This window comes from Sphaerodactylus townsendi, linkage group LG06 (genome assembly GCF_021028975.2).
Source record: "Sphaerodactylus townsendi isolate TG3544 linkage group LG06, MPM_Stown_v2.3, whole genome shotgun sequence".
In the NCBI taxonomy this organism is placed as follows: domain Eukaryota; kingdom Metazoa; phylum Chordata; class Lepidosauria; order Squamata; family Sphaerodactylidae; genus Sphaerodactylus; species Sphaerodactylus townsendi.
The window spans coordinates 115510794-115534069 of NC_059430.1; the positions used below are offsets into that span (position 1 = coordinate 115510794).

The following is a 23276-nucleotide window of genomic DNA, read 5'->3' on the forward strand; positions in this document are numbered from 1 at the left end:
AACAGGTGGTGGGATTCAAACTGTGGCGTATGGGGCTGGGCGGGGCACGATGGGGGCGTGACCAGGCATTCCAGGGGCAGGGCATTGCTGGGCGGGGCTGTGGCAAGGACACAGCCGCTGCGCTGGTCCTTGGGTGGGAAACAAATGCACACAGGCGCAGGCTGCCACGCACGCCGGTGCACCTCCTACTAGACTGCTTCAAGTTCTGCGCGCTACTGCTGAGAGGAGGGGCGTAATTAAGGCAAAAATCATGTGGCAAAACCACCAATTAGTGACCCCCTCTCGGCACACACAAATAATTAGTAACCTACTCTCGGGAACCTGTGAGAACCTGCTAGATCCCACCTCTGGGCTTTTGTTTCACCAGATTTGAAGATCACAAAGGATTAGGCAGGTTCCGTTCCAACTTGCGGAAGGATCCTGAGTGTCCGAGTGGAACGGTTACAGAAGTGCACTCAGGAAACCCAGGTTCAACCTCCTCCTTTCCCAGAAGGGTCCTCACTTGGTGACTCTTGCTTAGTCTGACCTACCTCACAGGATTGTTGTGAGGATAACAGAAAGGAGGCAAAAAAAGCAGAATTCGCTGAAGAAATGGCAGGCTTTTTACAACAAGGGACAGATAGATGCACAGTATCCCACCCCCACCCCTCCACCTAGTGATTTAATATCTGTGACAGGGGTCTCTAAGCTTTTTGAGTCTTCAGGTGCCTTTCAAGTGCGGAGTCAGTGTGGTGTGCCCAGCCATAAAATGGCTGCTGCAGCTTCCCTTCAGACACACAGTGAAGATCCTTGAACTGTGGCGGCAGCTGCTACCAAAGCAACGTTTTTAAAAATCTGTAAAGTCAATCAAATCTCCAATGGCCAATCGGCAACCTTGCTGGGCAAAAGCCCCACGAGGCCCCAGTCATTTTTCAAAAAAGTTTGGCAAGCGCCAGGAAAGGTGTTCAGTGGCACAAATGTTGGAGATCCCAGGTCTACATGCTCACAGCTTGAAATCACATTGTGTCTCCATGGTGGGTTTTAGGAAGGTCTCCCTGTGCCTCAGAAATCTCTGCAGGCCGGACGGTGGCCGAGACAGGCAGACATCACAGTCCCTCATTCCAAATACTGTGTTTATTGATACACAACACACAAAGACCCACAAGGCGAGGGACTCCAGATGAATACGGGGCTTAAAGGACAAAGGGGCGACGGCGGGGAATCTGGACATGCAACAAAGCGTGCCCCTCTTCACTGCCGTTCGTACATCTCCTTCAAGATCTTCATGCTCTCTGTGTAGCGTAGCTGGTTTTTGTGCGAGGCCTCTTTCCACCTGTGAGCAGAATGCGCAAGTTAGCTACGTTAATCCCCTTCTCCGACTTTTTGCGCCCAACCTTCCCTTCTTGATCGGCCCATCCCTGCTTTCATCTCTGCCTTGTCTGCTGTGTGGACAACATCCTGGTACCTCCCACACTGCTGCTTCCTGTTACCCAGAAGCCCCTACCTCTGCCGAATCTTCTTCCACCGTTCCATGTTCTTGTAGATGAGGGAGGACATGGATGGCACGGAATCAGGAGCCTGGGGCGGAAAGAAAGAACAAGCGCCCAGTTTACTCCAAAGGCCAAGAAGGTACAACGAGCACAGCTAGAGAGTCAGAGCGGTTGGACCAGATCTGGAAGAGCCGGGTTCAAATCCCTGCTTTGCCATGGAAGCCCACTGAGTGAGCTTGGACCAGTGAGCTTGGACCAGTCAAGGGGTCGTTGTGAAGAGAAAGGGGGAATGCTGTAAGCCTTACTGGAGAAAACAAGGCATAAATAAAGAAAACTACCCACATTTATGTGGTGTACTTTAATGCCACCCTTCCTCTAAGAGATTAGGGCAGCCAGAATACATTATTCTCCTCTCTTCCATCTTATTCCATCAACCACCCCCTTGGGAGGTGGGTCAGGCTGAGTGTGTGTGACTCATCCAAGGTCACCCAGACAGCATCCATAGCAGTGCGGATTCGAACTCGGGTCTTCCAGATCCTTGTCTATACCCCGGCCGCTGCACCGTCTTGGTCAGTGCCCAAACCACCATGAAAATTACAGGTTTGAGGAGAACAGAGGTACAAAGTAGCCAGACAGGCTGCTTGGAGATTTCCACCCAAGAAATGCCTGTTCTTCCCCAAACAAGTCCAGACACTGTTGCTTTGCTTCCTTTAAAAATGTGTCAACATCAGTTCTTAACACTTATTTGTACCCCCAACTCCACTCCTCTCCTTTACACAGAACACCTCAGTAGAGGCACCTCTTCATTGGTGTTTTGTGCTTTTGGGTTTATTCTGTATGGGACTGAACCAGGGATCTTTGGCACACAAAGTAATGCCCTTTTACTGAATCAGGGCCTCTCCCCAGCTCAAAGAGCATTCCTACCGCGTCAGCAGCTTCTTTTGATTCTTCCTCGGGCTCCAAGGAGGCAGGGATTCGCAGGTTCACAGGATCCCCTGAGGCATTTGGGTGGCAGGGAGTCGGAGGAGGCAGCTTGTGCACGTCCTGACCCTTCCCGTTCAGCCCCTCGACCCCCTAGGATGGAAGAAAGAGAGATTCAGACTGTATGTTGCCAGGAATCCAGATGAGTCACAAAGTAAATCCACCAGTTGATATTGTCCAGTGTAGTGTAGGCTGACCAGACGTCCCGCTTTTGGCGGGACAGTCCCGCCTTCAAACAATTTGTCCCGCGGGTTATTTCCCCCTAATTCCTTGTCCTGATTTTTTTTGAGAAGGCTGCTGTACTAGCCTTCAAATGGGCCCAAGGCAGTGCAAGGGCAGCCTTCGCTACAAGTGCATGCGGTCGCAGGGAGCAACGGCAGCGCTCTCAAAAGGCAGGCAAGGCCCCTGCAGCTGCGCGCTGCTGGGGTCAGCCTGGCTCAGCTACTGTCTTCGGAAGTTGCACAAAGGTGACCATCTGGTCACCTTAGTGTAGTGGTCCTCCATCTTTCCAGACCAGAGACCCAGCTTTAACCCCCTCGGGACAGCCTAAATCCCACTGAGCTGCAAGAATGCGACAGGAAGTCACAAGACGTCAAAAGTCACATGATAGGAAGAGGGTGAACCAGTTACGAATTTACCAGCGTCAAGGCCAGGATGGGATTCAAAGTCCCAGGTCTCCCCCGGTCTACAAGCATGCAACACCCCAGTGATCCCCAACCGTCTTGACCCTGTGGGCACCTTTGGGATTCTGAAACAAGGTGGCAGGTACAACTACAAAATGGCTGCTGCAGTACATGAACCCAATTGCAAAATGGCTGCCACAGGAGACAAAGTTAAGACGAAGAAGAAGAGTTTGGATTTATATCCCCACTTTCTCTCCTGCAGGAGACTCAAAGGGGCTTACAATCTCCTGGCCCTTCCCCCCTCACAACAAACACCCTGTGAGGTAGGTGGGGCTGAGAGAGCTCCGAAGAGCTGAGACTAGCCCAAGGTCACCCAGCTGGCGTGTGTGGGAGTGCACAGGCTAATCTGAATTCCCCAGATAAGCCTCCACAGCTCAGGCAGCAGAGCTGGGAATTAAACCCGGTTCCTCCAGATTAGTTACACGAGCTCTTAACCTCCTACGCCACTGCTGCTCTCATAACCATAAAATGTTGGGGAGTGAGATCACACCTAACTCTAAACTATTTAACATTCCAGGCAGCAGCTTTTTTGAACAGGATGCCATTCAGAAGGAACATATTATTTATTTTTTAAAAATTTGCATGTACACACAGCAATGCAGTGAAGATCCTTGTGCTGTGGTGGCAGCTGTTGCTGAAGCCACTTCTCAAAAACCCCGCATAGTCAGATCTCCAGTGGCAATCAGGAGTTCTACTGGGCAAAAGCCCACCTACCCCTTGCCACGCTGTAGAAACACTTGGTGGGCACCAGAAAAGGGGTTGGCAAGCAGCAGGGGCTCCATGTTGGCGATCCCTTCTCTAATCATCACACCATACTGGTGAAGGCTTTCACTGCCAGATTCAACTGGTTGTAGCAGGTTTTCCGGGCTGTGTGGCCGTGGTCTGGTGGATCTTGTTCCTAACATTTCGCCTGCATCTGTGGCTGGCATCTTTAGAGTGAAACAGACTTCCCTCTGTGAAACACCCCTGAAGATGACAGCCAGAGATGCAGGCGAAACGTTAGGAACAAGATCCACCAGACCCCGGCCACACAGCCCGGAAAACCCACCACAACACCATACTGGCTCTTCAAAAGGTATATCATCTTTGGGATAATAGACAGAAATCACTAAGTGAACATTACAGAATTAAGAGAGCAGAGTCCCCATCATAAAAAGGACCCATCATCCCCCTTTCAAGATGGGGCTCCTTCTGTTTAGGTACCTCCTCATCTTCCGGCAGGGTGGGCAGAGTAGGGCTGGGAGACCGTTCCTGTTCCCGCACCATGGGACTGTTGCGCATCCAGGCCCGACAGATGGGGTACAGAGGGGTGCTCTCGGAGAATTGCGCAAGGTCCACGCTCCGGTCAAACAGCTTGATGACGTACGTATCTGGAGAAGATGGAAGAAACAGTTAGGGGAGCAAGCCCCTTCCATTGCCAATCCTTTCGATTGTGGGTTGCACTTGGTATTCAATATTGCTCGTGCATTACGTATCTAAGATCTTTTCTGCACACGCAGAATAAAGCACTTTCAATCCACTTTGCAGCGGGATTTTACTGTGCGGAATAGCAAAATCCACTTGCAAACTATTGTGAAAGTGGATTGAAAGTGCACTATTCTGCACGTGCGGAGGGGGCCTAACTTTTGTTATTTCATGATCTTGTAGCCTGGGTAGTTTTGGGGGAATACGTTCCTGTATTATTATAATTGTTTGGTTAGCTATAGCTATTTGTTTGTGTTATTAGGATTTAGTGAACATGATGTTAGTGAAAATTATTAAGAAGTAAACACACACACAAACACACACACATAAAGGTGATCTATAAAACTATTCGATTTGGGTGCTTTTTTCAGCACAACCATTATAATGAGCACTCCACAGGTTGTGCGACTCCATTTTTTGGTATTTGATGCTGCTTGTGTTTTAATACTGTGGTTGTTCATTGGAAGGCCCTTCCAGCAGGACTCTGAAGAGGTGACACAGAAATATTCTCAACCGATGGAGAACAAACAAGTAAAACAAATGGAAACATGTCTTCAGGGAAGGCATGAATTATTTCCAAGCAGTCACCCCAAAGATGCAGCAACAGTAGCTTGGGTAACTGCAGAAGACTAAGTAGATTCAGAGAGAACTTTAATGGCTCTTAACTATATAGCTAAACGGAGCCTCCGTGTTCTGAAGCAGTATAGCTCTGATGACTGGAGGCACAAAACAAGGGATGGCTAATCACATCGTGCTAATACACAGAATGCTAGACCAGATGGATTCTGGCCTGAGCCAGCTGTTTGCGTTCCTTACTCACTCTGTTTCTGCTGTCCACCTTCGGCAAGACCATCATCTGCCTCTTTCCTCTTCTTTCGGCGGTGATGGGAGAATCGTGCCGAAGGCCTGGGAGAACAAGGGCATCTGATATATTACAATAGTCCAATTCACTCCATAGGTTCAGAAAAAATACCCCCCAGCACCAGAGGACACAGGGCTGGGCCAAAAGATGCTCGGACAATCAAGAACAGAAGCTGTTTATGTGGTGGGAAAGACTGTGACCGGCTGTCTTGATTGAGGGAAGCCACACAGAAGCTATGGGAAGAGGGCCCATCCCACAGAACAGGGCTGGAGAGCCAAACCATTGCTCAGCTTGCTTCTTCAGCGGTGGGTACTGTTGGAGGGGGGGAAATCAGCAAGCAAAAGTCCAGCTGTACGTACAGAGTTCTTTTGCACAGTGACGCTTGACCACATCCTTCTTTGACTCAGAAAGACCACAATGCCAGAGTTGTCTACAAGAGGATGCTTTGAATACCCAGCCCTTGAAAGTTTGGAGATCATGTAACAGCCAGTTGAAATGTATCGGCTAGAACCCAAAAGTCCCACTATCTATCTGTGTTACTGACGAAGCAGTCCAGCGGCTTCGAAACAGGAGAAGACCTGGAAACCCCTGTCTAGATTGATGATTCTGAAGAAATTGTGACTTGTATGCTTTTTTGGAGGACTTTAGGACTTCCTTTTGTTTGAGGCTATTGCCCCAGGATCTAAAGCTTCCATTTTTGTCGTTTGCTTCTTCTCTTCAGCACTCTTTTGACACATCTATATATGTTTTTGTTCTTGTTTGTCTCCTTGTATATTGGTCACTGTTTGTATATAAAGGAATTTGGTCTTCATACATGCGTGCCAGATCCTTTTAGTTTTCTGCCTTTCTTGTACTAAATACATTACCTTTATGCGTTTCTAAGTTCCGGTAGTCATTGGTGTGGTAGGTTTTTGTTTTCAGTTATACCTCTGAAGATGCCAGCCATAGATGCGGGCGAAATGTTAGGAGCAAAAACGACTGGACGCAGCCTCCCAGCCCACAAAACCCACAACAGCCAGCTGCGAAAGCTTTTGACGATACGTTTATGAAACTCTTTAAAAAACCATTACCTTTTCCCAGGGGCTGTGGGTGATGAGTCCCTGCAACCAAAAAACAGAGATGTTAGCAGCTACCTTGAATGCGACAGCTGAGATTGAGCATACTTCCAGGAGAATCGGTCTAAGACAAGGGTCTGCAACCTGCGGCTCTCCAGATGTTCATAGACTACAATTCCATCAGTCCCAATTGGCCATGCTGGCAGGGGCTGATGGGATTTGTAGTCCATGAACATCTGGAGAGCCGCAGGTTGCAGACCCCTGGTCTAAGAGGAAGAATAGCTGTTCTTAAGATTTGGGGATCAAAGAATACATTCCTCCCAGAGCCAATAACAGAAGTTCTCTGTGTTAAAAAAAAAACCCTAGCAGAAGAAGAGTTTGGATTTATACCCCACTTTTCTCTCCTGTAAGGAGACTCAAGGTGGCTTACAAACTTTGCCTTTTTCTCTCCACAACAGACACCTTGTAAGGCAGATGGGGCTGAGAGAGTTCTGAACAAACTGTGACTACCCCAAGGTCACCCAGCAGAAATGTAAGATTGGAGAAACAAATCTAGTTCACCAGAAAAGAGTCCGCCTACCATGTGGAGGAGTGGAGAATCAAACCTTGTTCTTTAGATTCATGTCCATCTGCTCTTAACCACTACACCACACTGGCCCTAACCCTAACAATTCCAACACCACTTTGCTCATATACATTTTACCAGCTTTGTGAAAAACAATCAAATAGTGGACATTTCTCAAATTTTATCCCCAAATGTTAGGCCACCTCCCCAATATCCCTGGGTATTACTGAGGGGGGCTTTTCTTGAACCCACCTTTTACACAAAATTCTTGCCCCTCTTATTAACATTCTAGAGCAGTGATGGCGAACCTTTTTGAGACCGAGTGCCCAAATTGCAACCCAAAACCCACTTATTTATTGCAAAGTGCCAACAAGGTAATTTAACCTGAATACTGAGGTTTTCGTTTAGAAAAAATGGTTGGCTCCGAGGCGTGCGTTACTTAGGAGTAAGCTTGGTGGTAGTTGGTGGCTTTGCTTTGAAGCAACCGTGCAACTCTTCCAACGGGTGAGTCACGACCCTAGGAGGGTTTACTCAGAAGCAAGCCCCATTGCCAGCAACCGAGCTTTCTCTCAGGTAAAGGATTGTGCTTTAGTTCTTCGCATGAAAATCAGTGGGGTTTAACAGCGCTTAACAGGGTTACCTACATTGCTTCCCCAAAACTAGGTCTTAGGTCTGATGCTAATAATCGAGCTCAGCGGCCCAGGCCAGCCTAGATGTGGGGGGGGGGGGGGGCCCTCGGTTTGTGTGTGCCCACAGGGAGGGCTCTGAAGGCCACTTCTGGCACCCGTGCCATAGGTTCGCCATCACTGTTCTAGAGCATAGGTGTCAAACTAGTGGCCCTCCAGATGTTATGGACTACAGTTCCCATCATCCTCTGCCAACATCATGCTGGCAGGGGATGATGGGAACTGTAGTCCGTAACATCTGGAGGGCCACGAGTTTGACACCTGTGTTCTAGAAGCAAAACGTGCAGCTCCCCAGCCCCAACCTTTAAAAATCCAGCTTTGCAAAAATGGGGAGCTCTGTGAGGTACAAGTCTATTTCAACACACTTGTGTGTGCTGACACACTTTCTTGCTCAGAGTTGCAGCATCAGTCGCAACAGCAAATAAAATATTTTTTTAAAGGTAAGGAAGTATTTCCTGTTAGGAGGGAGGAAGATTCTTGGGTAGGGGTTTAAGGCCTCTTCCGCACATGCAGAATAATGCCCTTTCAATCCACTTTCAATCCACTTTGCAGCTGTGCGGAATAGCCGAATCTACTTGCAAACAAGTGTGAAAGTGGATCGAAAGTGCATTATTCTGCATGTGCGGAAGGGGCTTAAGTTTTAGAGTTGGATTTGTAGCCATAGGAGAAGCTAAGGGTAAATAAATAAAAATTACTTGCTGAGTGCATCTGATGTTGCCTTCCCAGAGTCCTCGTCCATCTGCTCCCTGCAGAAAATGTGCACAAGAGGAGAAACAGGACATCAGCAGTCTGGCCCAGAAATCTAGCTCTCGATTTGAATTGCAACAGGATCCGCTGCTCCTTTCAGCAGACAGACCTATGAGGCGTCCAGCCCTTTCTCCCCTCAAAGGAGGCCATTTTAGAATCCCACAAGTTTGTAAAACAGCGTCTTCAACGCACATGTGCCAGCGATGCCCGAAGACACTTACCGATCGACATCGCTCTTCTCCAGCAGGCCCTGCAGCACGGCATCGAGACGGTTCCTTGCATTGGCGGTCTCTAAATCTGTGACAAGGGCCACGGGAGAGAGAAAAAAATTGTCATTCCAGACCTCAGTATTCCATTGAACGCATTGGAACACGACAGTCGCTGCGTGCCTTTTTATAAGGACCGATTGAAAAGGCACAGAGTGGCAAGCAGGTTTTTGAGGACTTCATAACTCTTCATTAGGTTGGATGGCAACCCATAAAACAGGAAGGGCACAAAAATGCCCTCAGAGATGCCAGCAAAGCTTTTCCCTCTGCAGAGTACAACTGGGCTGGTTCCAAACATTGTGAGGCCCCAAAGCTGCCCGTTGACTCCTTCCAATCTGCGTCCCTATCCTGGCATTTTTCAGCTCCTCGGTCTCAAAAGATATTGTCACTAAAATCATGTGGGTTCAAATCTGATTAAGTTTTGCTTACAGTTTGATTTAATCATTCTAAATGAGCTGGCTCAGTTTAAATCTTTGGCCGATTTTACTTTTAATTCACCCCAAGGTAATGGTGTTTTAGAAGAGAAGAAGAAGAGTTTGGATTTATATCCCCCTTTCTCTCCTGCGGGAGACTCAAAGGGGCTTACAATCTCCTTGCCCTTCCCCCCTCACAACAAACACCCTGTGAGGTAGGTGGGGCTGAGAGAGCTCCATAGAGCTGTGACTAGCCCAAGGTCACCCAGCTGGCGTGTATTGGAGTATACAGGCTAATCTGAGTTCCCCAGATAAGCCTCCACAGCTCAGGCGGCAGAGCTGGGAATCAAACCCGGTTCCTCCAGATTAGATACACGAGCGCTTAACCTCCTACGCCACTGCTGCTCCTTTAGACTATTTCTTAGTCTCACAATCGTGTTATAATATTATCTGTTCTTCCATGGTTTCTCTTCAAGTTTGCAGTGACCGTGCGCCCTTGGTAATGTATTTAGATGCTTGCTCGTTAAACATCACGTCTGATTTTTGCACCCAATCTCCTTTACCTAAAATTAGATGGAATGAGTAAACACCGATTTAATTTTATACAGCCCTTATATGTTATTGCTCAGAAGCGCATTTCAATCATCTTTCTCCCCTGCTGATTGTGTTGCTAAGTTTGAGGACCTGATTATTAAACTGGTTGATGCTCTTGCAGTCCCAGTTAAAGCTGGCGTTTTTCGTGTGACACATCCCGAGATTAATTTTGCCAAGGACTGCAGGACACTTAAAAAGCAAATGCGGACAATTTTCCGCAAATACAGACAGCTAGGATCTGTTAACTCTTCTTGTTGAAGAGTTGTCTCTCACACGCCCTTCGTGAAAGTCTCCGCAGCCAAGTGAATGAGAAATGGAAGGCTATTATACAGGCTGCCCAATCAAATGATACCAGAAGATTTTGACTCCATCCAATGGAGTAGGCTGACCCCTCAGCTGCTGCTTAGTTGATCTGCAGGGCCCACAAAGTTGGTCTGAAGGGAATTATGGGTGTTAAGGGCTGCCCATCACTTCCTCCGACATGGTCAATGGCCAGGAGCGAGCCAAGTCCCACCCATATGCTGGCCCCCTCCTTACAATGCAGCCCAGAGCGCGTGCTCAGATGACTTGGATGGAGAACTGGCCTGGGTTTGCAGTGTTCTTCAGACACTTAATACAGACATCATTCTTTCAGTCACGCCAAGCATGGCAGGTTGCCTGCTGGCACTTTGGCAGCCATTTTGGCAGGCAGCTTCCCTCCCTTCCAGATGATAAAAGCATTGGTGAATAAAGACAAAAGAACCTGACAGCTGGATCTTTTAAATTGGACCTGGAGACCCTCAGGTAATCACTGCGGGCCTGGCAATGCAGGTTGGAGTGGGCAAAGAGTCATACTAGGACAGTGGTGACAAACCTTTGGCACAGGTGCCAGAGGTGGCACTCAGAGCCCTCTCTATGGGCACGCGTGTACAGAGTTTTTCATATGGGGGAGGGTTGTTTCTGAGTAAACCCTCCTAGGGTCGTGATTCACCCGTTCGAAGTGTTGCACAGTTGCTTCAAAGCAAAGCCATCAACTACCACCAAACTTACTCCCGAGAAACGCGTGCCTCGGAGCCAACTGTTTTTCCTAAACTAAAACCTCAGTATTCAGGTTAAATTGCCGTGTTGGCACTTTGCGATAAATAAGTGGGTTTTGGGTTGCAGTTTGGGCACTCGGTCTCGAAAAGGTTCGCCATCACTGTACTAGGATGTGGGAGACCTGTATTTGAATCTCCATTCTTCCATAGAAGCTCATTGGGTGATTATGGCCCAGTCACACAACCCCTCAGCCCAGCCTACCTCACAGGGGTGTTGGTGCAAGAATAAAGAGGAAGAGAGCAAAGTAATGTTGTCCCCAACCACATCGGGGAGAAAATGGGATAGAAATAAGTAAATTGCAGCACCCCCCACAACTAACTGAAAGAAGAATTGGATGCATTTATATAGGGATTTTGAAGTTTAGTTGATGCCAAAAACCAAAGTACAAATGACAATTTGCTTTCTAGTGTGCCTAGTGCTATTTGGCCTCTGGTTCAGGTTTTATCTATTTGGGGAATTTACATACCCCACGTTTCTCAACCTTTAAGGAGCCTCAAAGCAGCTTACGAACTCCTTCCCTTCCCCACAACAGACATCTTGTGAAGTCGGTGGGGCTGAGAGAGTTCAAAGAGAACTGTGACTGGCCCAAGGTCACCCAGCAGGCTTCATGTGGAGGAGTGAGGAAACAAACCTGGTTCACCAGATTACAGTCTGCTGCTCATGTGGAGGAATGGAGAATCAAACCTGGTTCTCCAGGTTAAAGTTTACCTCTGTCAACCACTAGGACAGTGATGGCAAACCTTTTCGAGACTGAACGCCCAAATTGCAACCCAAACCCCACTTATTTATTGCAAAGTGCCAACCCGGCAATTTAACCTGAATGCTGAGGTTTTAGTTTAGAAAAAAACGGTTGGCTCTCTCTTCCTCCGCCCCACCCGCTCAAGCAGGGGCCAGCCTGCTGTACAATCCAGCATGTCCCATGCGCACCACTCTGTGCCTCTCTAGCATCTCTGCCCCCTCTGCGGCCCCCCCCTCCCGGGCAGCAGCTACCCGGAGCACAGGCACCAGGCCGCCAGCCGAGTCCTCCCTGCTCACCGCGGTGCGCGCACGTCATGCTCAGTGGCCCAAGCCAGCCTAGATGGGTGTGTGTGTGGAGGGTGATTTTTCACCCCCACATGACGAACTCTATGTGTGCATGCCCACAGAGAGGGCTCCAAGTGCCACCTTTGGCACCTGTGCCATAGGTTTGCCATCACTGCACTAAGATCTCAGGTAGAGTGGGGCTTTTCTCTCTCTCTCATGTTTTCTACCCAAGACACATTAACCTGGAAAAGCCAGAAGTTAAACCAGGGCCTCTGTGCATGGTATAAACCTGTGCCCCATGCCACTTAGATACTGGGTGGCTGCTACAGACATGAACTCGCTAGACATCGGTTGGCACCAGTGTTTTTCCTCCCCATCGAATCCTTTCAGAACTAAGCAAGTCTGAGCAACAGCTATTATAATAATCTGCCCTCAACATTTACAGTCTGACGTTTTACCTGGCTTCTCTATTTTCACTTTCGCGTGCAACATGTTTTCCTCAGACTGGGTTCCCTGCATGGGGAAAGACAAAACAACACAAGCACTCAACAGTCAGCACACACTGTTCAAATCATATTATTTCAAAACCAGTCAACTGATATTCAGTAAAGATTCCTGGTCCTGTCAAAGGATGCCAGCTTTTGACTTAGACAGGACACTTTGCTGAAGGGTTGCTAAGTTATGCTACTGTAGCGAAAAACAACTCAATGGGAGGGAGCCCATAAAAATGGCTCAAGTTTTCCTAAACTGGGCTATAATCATTATGGCAGATAATAATTATGGATGTATTTTTTTTAAAAAAAATAGGAAGTTGGAATCTGTACATTGTCAAAGATTTTAAGAGTATTTTACACAGCAAGGATAAAAGGAACGTGCACATGCCGAATTAGCCAATTCCTCCAGCAGATCTCTTCATCAGCTTTCCCAGGAATTCTGCATAACTCAAAAAGATTGCACATTCTCCATCAGCACAAGTTCGTCTGCAGAAGCTGCTAACAGTACCTGGCTCGTTTTTCTTAGGGCACAAAGTCAGCTGGAGAACTCGATGCTTCCAAAGGACAAGAATCTGACTTCCTTGCTCTCCTGGACCAAATCGAGCCAGATCCCAGCTGGGTGCTCCTGGGCGCTCTGGGTGTGGGACGCCTGCCCTTCTGCTCCTTCCTGTGCAACCCCAGGGAGCTCCAGCGACCGCCCAGCCGCAGATCCCCGCTTTCCTCTGCACCCCTTCCCCGATCCCTGTTCTCACGAATGCATAAAAACCGCCTCTGCTGCATTGCATGCTGGGATTTGTAGGCAGTTTGCAATCGTGCAGCCATTTGGAAGAGCAGAGGTTTTCTTTGCTCATGGGAGTTGTAGTTTGTTGGTTTGTTTTTGGTGGGCTGTGTTCCTGCAAAGTGCAGAGTTCTGCACTGGACGTTATTAAGTACTGAGTTTAAATCGGATTGAATTCTAAGCATCCTTAAGTTGCTGCTTCTCGCCTACCCAATGACAAGGGCTACTAACCGTGAAAAAATGGGAAGTTTTCAAGAATCTCCAAGCTGTCCCTGAGGAGGGGGAGGGTTGCCAACTCTGGGTTGGGAAACACCTGGAGTTTTGGGGAGGGGTGGAGCCTGAGGAGGGCAAGCTTTGGAGAGGGGCGGGACTTCAATGGGGTATCACGCCATAGAGCTCATCTTTCAAAGCAGCAATGTTATCCAGGTGAACTGTGTGCCACAGGAGGTGGTGATGGCCACTAACCTGGATAGCTTTAAAAGGGGCTTGGACAGATTTATGGAGGAGAAGTCGATTTATGGCTACCAATCTTAATCCTCCTTGATCTGAGATTGCAAATGCCTTAACAGACCAGGTGATGGGGAGCAACAGCCGCAGAAGGCCATTGTGTTCACATCCTACATGTGAGCTCCCAAAGGCACCTGGTGGGCCACTGCGAGTAGCAGAGAGCTGAACTAGATGGACTTTGGTCTGATCCAGCTGGCTTGTTCTTATGTTCTTATGTTCTTATGCTGTTGCCTGGAGATCAGTTGTAATAGAGGGGCAATCTCCAGCCTCCACCCGGAGGTTGGCAAGCCTAGTGGGAGGTTACACTCTTTCAAGTCAATGAGAATTCAGTGGACTTCGAAGTCTAAGGATCGCACTGTGATTGTGGCATGTGCCTGCATGGAGTAGAAGCAGGTACACATACCCACAAGAATCCGGACCAGGGGTGTCTAAAGGCTATGAAACGTAACAGTCCCAGACTGTGGGCACTATCCTAAACCCCATCTCCAAATGGCGTAGGATAGTAAGTAAGTGCTATGCCAGCATACCTTGGAGGTACACTGTGTGTACCGTACACACATGCATTTTAAAGATATGCTGGCATATCTGGAGCTACACCAGCATTGGGATCTTAAATATCATCTGTGTAACTTTGTACCTGTTGCATTTAACCTGTGGTTGACAGGGGTTTTCTCCCTCTGTACCTTTTCATATCTTGGGTTAACTTGTGCTAAATTCACATCAACAAAGTGGCACTACAAGAGGGCCAGCTACCATTTCAGCTACCACTGGGGAATGGACAGCTTCAACCTATACATTTTTTTACTCCATCTTTCTTCCTAAAGGAGGTCCAAAGCAGTTTGCAACATTCTACCATCCTCCATTTTAACCCCACAACGACCCTATGAGGTAGATTAGACTGAAAGCATGTGACTGGCTCAGCCGATGGGTCTCCGAGATCTGAGTCGAACACTAGCCAGTTCACAACACTGGCTCTTTACATATTAATTCAGAAGGAAGTCCTTCCGAGTTCAAAGGAACTTAGCCCCAGTCCTGTGCAGTGGCGCAGGAGGATCAGCAGTGGCATAGTGGCTAAGAGCAGTGGCTAACAGCAGGTGCATTCTGATCTGGAGAAACCGGGTTTGATTCCCAGCTCTGCCGCTTGAGTTGTGGAGGCTTATCTGGGGAATTCAGATTAGCCTGTGCACTCCCACACATGCCAGCTGGGTGACCTTGGGCTAGTCACAGCTTTTCGGAGCTCTCTCAGCCCCACCTACCTCACAGGGTGTTTGTTGTGAGGGGGGAAGGGCAAGGAGATTGTAAGCCCCTTTGAGTCTCCTACAGGAGAGAAAAGGGGGATATAAATCCAAACTCTTCTTCTCTTCTTCTTCTTCTGTGTGTGCAAGACTGCAGCCGTGCAGTTATCCGATCCTGCACAAGTAAGAGTTCTAAATTCAACAGCAGTTATTCTCAGATAAGTGTGCATAACCTAGCTGAATGTTAACATGGAATGTGCTCTGGAATCCTATCCCAGGAGAACGAAGGGGCAGAGCTGCTAAACGTGCTGCTTTTTCATGGCGTCTTCCCACACCCTGCCCTTGGTCATGCGCCCTTGTAAAAACCTGCCGCATCATAGCCCCCAGCTGGAGCACACTGGGAGCAATATCCCCTGTTCCAGATGGCTTCCTGTCATTACAGCTGACATCCTCTGCTGGGAAAGGTTGCTGATCCGGCTAGTGTTAATTACAGGCCTCAGAAGTGCTGTAGGGTTGTAAGAGGTGTTTAATGTTTTTAAGGAGTGTCCCTTGTTCCAGAACATCAACACATATAATCGGACTTTCTTGTAAACCATCAGGGTCATCTGGATGGGCAGTATTTGAAACAGGACTGGGTAGACCACTGGTCTGATCTGGCAAGACACAACATTTATGGATGTCCCAGGATCCCTCCTGGGCTGCTTCACAGCATGTTACATTTGTCTTTTTTGTTTTTTTGTTAATTAATCCTGTTGCTCAGTTAACTGTTATTCCAGCATGGTGTAGTGATTATGAGTGGTGGAGAACTCGGTTTGATTCCCCACTCTTCCACTTGAGCAGTGGACTATTCTCTGGTGAACTGGATTTGTTTCCCTGCTCCTACACATGAAGCCTGCTGGGTGACCTTGGGCTTGTCATAGTTCTCTGAACCCCACCTAGCTCACAAGGTATCTGTTGTGAGGAGAGGAAGGGAAAGGAGTTTGTAAGCTGTTTTGAGTCTCCTTACAGGAGGGAAAGGTGGGGTGTAAATCCAAACTCTTCTTCTTTTCCAGTGTTTTTATCCCTGCAAACCCCCCCCCCCCCCAGTTTAGTATTATTGTTACCGCTGCTGCTCGGGTAACATTAAGCGATCTTAGTTCAGGCAACGTAGTGAGGCGCAGGAAACCGGTGTTCTTCGAAAGCAGAATATTTTTATTCGAGAGTGATTGATACAGCTCAGGCAGGGGAATTGCGCCACCGTAGCCAAGCACAGGACCTTTTATACACAAAGATCAAAAGAGGGCAAAGGGGGCAGGTAAGGGGGCAGGTCCCTTACCTTGCAACAATAAAGAAACATCAACACATAAAAGAACGGTACAGTTACAACTTTGTGAATGGGACCATGAGATCTCGCTGTCAGGCGTCTTCCCGCGAGACTTTACGATAGTGCAGAAAGGGGTGAAGAGTGTCCATTCATAAAACTGGGTGAGGCTGTTAACACACCCAGGTATCTGGTTATCAGATGGGCTGCTTCCTTGAGTTATGTCCTGAGGCTCCTGCACCTCAGTCCCGCAACAAAAGGAAGTTCAAATGGTCCAATGGTGATCTTGGCGCGTTCTTCAACAGCTGGGACATCTGGGAGTCGTCATCAGATTCAATTTGTAATTCCAAAAGGGTCTTTGTTTTTGCTAAAGAGATCTACTGGGTGTTGGTCCAAATTGAATTCCAGGACTAACTTCCTTGGGTCTTAATATCAGCTGCTACAAGCTATTGCTTTTACTAACAGATACAAATATCTAAAGTAATATTTCTAATTTAAACATTAGATGCAATCCTACAGAACTTACAGTATCATAAAAAGCACCTTATATATGTGAACAAGAATATCCTCAACTAACATTAATTAACCTTGAATCGACTGGAAAACCTAGCTAAGACATAAGCATAAACATTAGGCAAACAATAAATCCAACACTGAGGGGCTTACACTAAGTCTTAAAAGAAATAAAAGCAGGAAGAAAACCATGTGAAACATTAGCACGACCATATATACATGTCCTTTCCAGGCCCTATGGAGACTTTTGGACAACACTGGTCTCTTTGCTCTGGTCCTTAGCCAGTGTAGTCTAGCGATAGGCTTAGGAAAATATTTTTTATATTTTCCTGGGGGTAACATTATCCAAAAACGTAGATCAGTATGAGGACTTCCGGTGTAGAGCAAAGCCAGGCGACAGCTCGCTCCTAGCCAGGAGAAAGCTTAAGCTCTCTACTCGCTTGCAAAAAGGGTCTGCATAAAAAAATACAGACTCCATCCCCCAGTAGGGTCAGGGGGAGAAGCAGAGACAACAGCAGAAGAACTCCTTGCTAGGGAAAAAGCAAGGAGCCAGCGCAGCGAGACGAGAGAGGCAAACGCCAAAGGGCGGCGCCGCAAGCCTCATAGCTCAACACCAAAACAGAAGAAAACAGACCCAGATGAAATAAAGCAAGTTACAGGGCTCAGTTGATAGAGCCGGGCGAGATTACTCTCTAGACAGAGAGACGGACAGAGCGGAACGCTTACGGATCAGAGAGAAAAAAAAACGAGTAAGTAAAACGCGAAAGACGAAAGCGGAGAAAAACTTAAGAAAACCACATTGACCCACAAAGTCAATTAAAACAAAAATAATAAATGTGGGAAACCAAGATTGTGGTATTAAAACCTAGTGTGATTAGCGGCAAAGCGGCTATACTATAGTAGTAATTAAACATTAAGTAGTAATTAACAGGCAAGAGCCGAGTAAAAACAAAGGAGACTGTACCTTTAAAAAGTCTTGTTGACAGAGAAAGATAGAGGCGGGGACTCGTATGAGCCTTGGTGGGGCTGAGGACTCCGAGCCGGCACGTAGTGGAAGAAGTCACGCACGCAACAAAAGAGGTGGGCGGTGTGACGCGTCACACCAGGAAGTGCTGAGAGCCTCGGTTTGGCGCGTAGAGGGGAAAAGGAGAAGAGAGAGAGCCACGGGCGCGAGTGAACGACGCGAGAGGCGCGAATCAACGCAGGGGCGCGAGTGAACGCGGGAGGCGCGAATCAACGCAGGGGCGCGAGTGAACGACGCGAGAGGCGCGAATCAACGCAGGGGCGCGAGTGAACGCGAGAGGCGCGAATCAACGCAGGGGCAAGGTAACAAGACATTAAGAGCGGAGAGCTCCGTGTAGACGCGCCCCAAGTGGGAAAAAAAATGTGTGTGTGTTGCGGGAACAGGCAGGAGATCTGAATTTGTACAGGGGCAGTACAGGGGCGACGCAACACAATAAGAGAGAACATATAAAAAAAGAGTGGCTGAAAGAGTGAACGTGTGGAGGAGATAAAAATCCACAAAGAGAGTGGACTAAAAGTGACTGAAACTATTTGGTTGAGATGAGATCAGGCTGAACACTAAGTATATAGGAGAAGAGAGAGATCTTAAAAGCATCCTGTTAATACTACACTAAGTTACAAAGTGGTGAGCAACTTTAACAAAGAACTGAATAAAAATGGCAACTAGACGTAATAATGCTCCTGTGAAGACAGGTAATATGGAAACCAAAACCCCAGAGAAAAATGGACTGGAATATACAACAAAAATAGAACAAATGCTTGAAAAAATTGTTGCCAATCAGGAAGCTACCAAAGATAGGCTGACAAGAATTGAAGAGGAGCTGGGAACAGTTAAGAAATTAGAGGGAACCATCTTGCAATTAACGACGGACCTAAAAGAAACAAAAAATTATTTAGAAGAAGCTAAAACAGAAATGCTCCAACAAAAAAAACAACTGGACCAATTGGACTATAAAATAGTGTTCTTAGAACTAAAACAAAAAGAGAAATTACTAAGACTTCGGGGCTTACAAGAACTAGATAAGGAGAACCTAAGACAAAAAATAATACCCCCTCTGGCAGAATTGGTACAGATGTCAGAAGAAGACTTTGAGATGGAAGTAGACGAGATATTTCGAGTAAGCACAAAATCAGCGAAAGAAAGAAGAGCGCCGAGGGACATCCTGATATCTTTTACCAAGAAATGGATAAGAGAGGAGATTTTCTACAAACAAACAACGCAAAAGCTCCAGATAGAGGGGCAAAATATAAGAATACTTAAGGAAACTCCAGGAATCATTCTTAAGAGAAGAAGGGAATACTATCCCTTAACTGACACACTTAAAAGGAAAAGTATAAGATATAGATGGAACCTAATCGAGGGTGTCACGTTCTTCTGGAAAGGAAAAGAAATAAATCTGGACACGTTGATTAAAGTAGATGAATTTCTGAAAAAGTTCAAGAAGGAGCTGGGTCTAGTATAAAGCGTATTAGAAGACATTTTCAATGGTAAGCAATAGAACACACTCGATTCTAAGATTAATAGAAAACATAAATATGTGTATAAGATGGTTATAAGGATAAACAGGTTAGAAGATGGGATCACATATTTATTTATATTGATATGAGTGTAACTCAAAATTATTAAGTTATGTCTTACTAAGATATGTATATATTTCAGTTGTTTAAGGAAATGGGGGTGAAGAAGAAGGGGGGGGAAATCCCAAAACCAATGGGGATTATGAACAGCAGGATGCTGGAAAAGGAGAATTCAGTTAAGGTTATAATTCACCTCTTCTCCTATAAATTGAGGTTTAGATTAAACGTGTAAATTTAGTTGATACTGTGTTAAGTACTGTTTCAATATACTGTATATTGGGTAAATATATAATTTCGATACTGAAAGATATACTAAACATGACTTTAAATATTTTTTCCAATAATGTCAATGGACTAAATGGGGCAAAAAAAAGAAAAATAGTCTTTAATCATTTAAGAAAACAAAAATGTGAAATACTATGTTTACAGGAAACACATGTAAAAAAAGAACATGTAAAGTATTTGGAGAAAGAGAACTTAGGGATAGGCTTTCACAATTGCTATAAACAAAAAAAAAGAGGTGTATCCTTATACATCAAAAACTATCTAAACCCTAGAGAAATACTCAGAGATGAAGAAGCAAGAGTATTGGGAGTTGAAATTAAATGGAACAAGGAGAACATCTTAGTGGTGGGAATTTATGCACCAAACAAGAGAAAAGCAGAGTTTTATAAGAAACTGATTGACCAATTACTAAATTATAATTATGATAATACACTCATAGTAGGCGATTTCAATGCTGTGGTGGATATTAAATTAGACAAAAAAGAAACAACTAAAAGAAGGGGGGGGAAAGTACTTAAAACAAGAGAATGTATACTCCCAAAGGGGTTTAGAGATGGTATGGAGCTTCTCGGACTTAAAGATGTGTGGAGAGAAAAACAGAATACAGCTAAAGAATTTACATTCTTCTCTAATAGACACGAGTCGCTCTCCAGAATTGATATGGCTTGGGCAAATGGGAATCTATTAGAAAAAACAACAAATATCGAGATTGGCCCAAGAATTCTATCAGACCATAGCCCAATTAAATGGGAGCTGGGCCATAGAATACAAAGAGGCCCATGGAGACTGAAAGATTGGGTATTAGAGAAAGATAAAATAGTAAAAGATATTGAAAAAGAACTGATAGAATACTTTAAGTTAAATGCTAAATCCATCCAGGATGAGAATATCGTATGGGAAGCAAGCAAAGCCTATATAAGAGGCTCCCTCCTTCAAAAAGAAAGTATTCTAAAAAGAGAAAGAAAAAATAAAGAAGAGAGACAATTAAAAGAATTGAAGGGTTTAGAAGATCAATTGCAAAGAACACCAAGAAATCAACAAATTAAAGAAAAAATTACACTAATAAAAAAGGATATACAAAAAGGATGGTGGAGAGAAATACTAAACGGGTTGAAATTCTTGAAACAGAAACATTTTGCCCAGGCGAATAAACCTGGAAAATGGTTAGTAGCCCAAATTAAAAAGGAAAAAGAAAAGAGATTAATAAATAAACTGAAAATTGAAAATGAAATTGTTACAGAGCAAAATAAAATACAAGAGGAATTAACGAAATATTTCGCAGAATTATACAGGCAAAAAAAATTGAACTTTCCAGAGATGGAAAGATATTTGGAAGAAAACAAGGTAAAAACACTCTCTATAAGCCAAAAAGAAGTATTAAATAGACAAATATCTGTGGAGGAAGTGCAAACCGCTATTAAAAATGCAAAAATGGGTACAGCACCAGGACCAGATGGTCTGGCCATAAGTTATTATAAGAAATTTAGTAATATTGTAGCACCCCAACTAACAATAATATTTAATGAAATACTCACAGGAGGGAAAATCCCACAATCATGGAATGAAGCCCACATAACTTTGATACCTAAAAGTGAGTCAACAGAACTACAGCCAAAAGATTTCAGACCGATCTCGTTAGTTAATAATGATTATAAAATTTTCACGGCAATAATGGCGAAAAGGTTACAAATTATAATGCAGGAATATATCAACCCAGATCAATCAGGTTTCATACCAGGTAGAAACGGACATAAAAACGTCCGAATGGTAATTAATATAATAGAGAGGATGGGAAAAACACCAAACGAGACTATGGCCGCAGTATTTGTTGATGCCGAAAAGGCCTTTGACAACGTGAACTGGGAATTCATGACATTAGTGTTAAAAAAAATGGATATGGGCGACCAATTCATGAACATGATTGATAGCATATATAAAGAACAGTATGCGAGATTGAAAATAAATGGGAAGTTAGCGGAGAAATTTAATATAGGTAAAGGGACAAGGCAGGGGTGCCCGATATCACCTCTTCTCTTTAACATAGTGCTCGAGGTGTTATTGAACAGACTAAGAGCTGACATCACGTTTGATGGTGTAAAAATAAAAAAAGATAACTATAAATTACAGGCCTTCGCGGATGACCTGGTGGTGTTTGTTAAAAATCCAGAGACAGATCTACAGAGTGTGATGAATAAAATACATGAATTTGGAAAACTAGCGGGATTCAAAATTAACAACCAAAAAACGAAGATGTTAGTGTGGAACCTAACTAAAAAACAAGAACAAAACTTATCAGAACAACTAAATATACTAATAGCCTCTAAAATTAAATATTTGGGAATTTACCTTGAAAAATCCAACAGAAATCTCTTCCAAAATAATTATATTAAAATCTGGAAGGAAATAAAGATCGACCTCAATAAATGGGAAAAATTAACAATTTCTATGTCAGGGCGGATAGCATTAATTAAAATGGTAATTCTGCCTAAGATGCTCTATCTCTTCCAAAATATCCCAATAATAATAACAAAAAAAACATTTGATTCATGGAAACAAGATTTGAATAAATTTGTATGGGCTAATAAAAAGCCACGAATAAAATATACAGCATTAATTGAGTCCAAAAAAAAAGGAGGGTGGACATTGCCAGACATGAGGCTCTACCATGACGCTTGCGCACTCATGTGGATACAAGATTGGATAAATTTAGAAAACAGAAGTCTGCTCACGCTGGAGGGCTATGATAATGTAAAAGGTTGGCATGGCTACTTGTGGCCAAGTAATAAAAAACCAACTAAAACCTTTAGCGATCATATATTTAGGCGGGCACTTATAAATATCTGGAACAAATATAAGTATAAAATATATGAGAAACTCCCAGGGTGGGTGTCAAGACTGGAATCTTTACAAAACCATCAATGCAAAGATGAAGTTGCATGGCCCAGGTACAAAGATTTGATTGACTGGGTTGACACCAAACCAATCTTAAAACCTAGAAACGAGATCAAAATAGGAAATACGAATTGCCATTGGTTCTCCTTTTTCCAGCTGAGGGAGGAATTTGAGAATGACATTAAAACATGGGGAATAGAAAGAAAAGAAAATGAGTTCGATAAGGTAGTAGGAATAACAAAGAAGAAAGTGATTAGTCGAATCTACCAGTTTATACTGACACTAGAGTTAGAACAAGAAAGTGTATCAGAAACGATGATAAAGTGGGCACAAGACCTGGGGAAAAATATTGAATATGATAACTGGGAGAAATCAAGAAAAATCCAACATCAATATACGCTAAGTATAGATCTGAAGGAAAACTATCTAAAGGTCTACCATAGGTGGTATATGACCCCAGTAATACTGAATAAAATGGACAAAAAACATCCAATACATTGCTGGAGATGTAAAAGAGAAGTAGGAAATTACCTCCACATGTGGTGGGCCTGCCCAAAGATCAGGAAATACTGGGAAAAAACACATAAGGTAGCGCAAAAAATGCTGGGCCATAAGTTTAAAATGTTACCGGAATCATACCTGTTGGGAATATTTCAGGACAATGTTCCACCAAAAAATATTAATTTATTTTTGTACATTTCTGTGGCGGCAAGGATACAGCTAGCGAAGAATTGGAAGAACTGCAACAGCCCAAAATGTAAAGACTGGATCAACTCCTTAATAGAT

The 23276-nt window shown here is 45.0% G+C and overlaps 1 protein-coding gene across 2 annotated transcripts; it reads right to left on the minus strand.

The window, feature by feature from the left end:
- Positions 1–1094: 1094 nt before the first annotated feature.
- Positions 1095–13140, minus strand: LIN37 (lin-37 DREAM MuvB core complex component). 2 transcript variants are annotated; one of them, XM_048500412.1, is made up of 10 exons: positions 12888–13140; positions 12344–12398; positions 8734–8809; positions 8461–8511; positions 6530–6559; positions 5418–5503; positions 4337–4503; positions 2394–2543; positions 1484–1557; positions 1095–1312 (listed from the first exon to the last, which is right to left on the minus strand). In XM_048500412.1, the coding sequence occupies exons 2-10, from the start codon at positions 12375–12377 to the stop codon at positions 1231–1233; spliced, it is 750 nt and encodes a 249-aa protein (XP_048356369.1). In that variant the 5' UTR covers positions 12378–12398; positions 12888–13140; the 3' UTR covers positions 1095–1230. The 2 variants fall into 2 exon arrangements, with proteins under 2 accessions (XP_048356369.1, XP_048356368.1); XM_048500411.1 differs by having other exon boundaries at positions 4298–4503.
- Positions 13141–23276: the final 10136 nt, after the last annotated feature.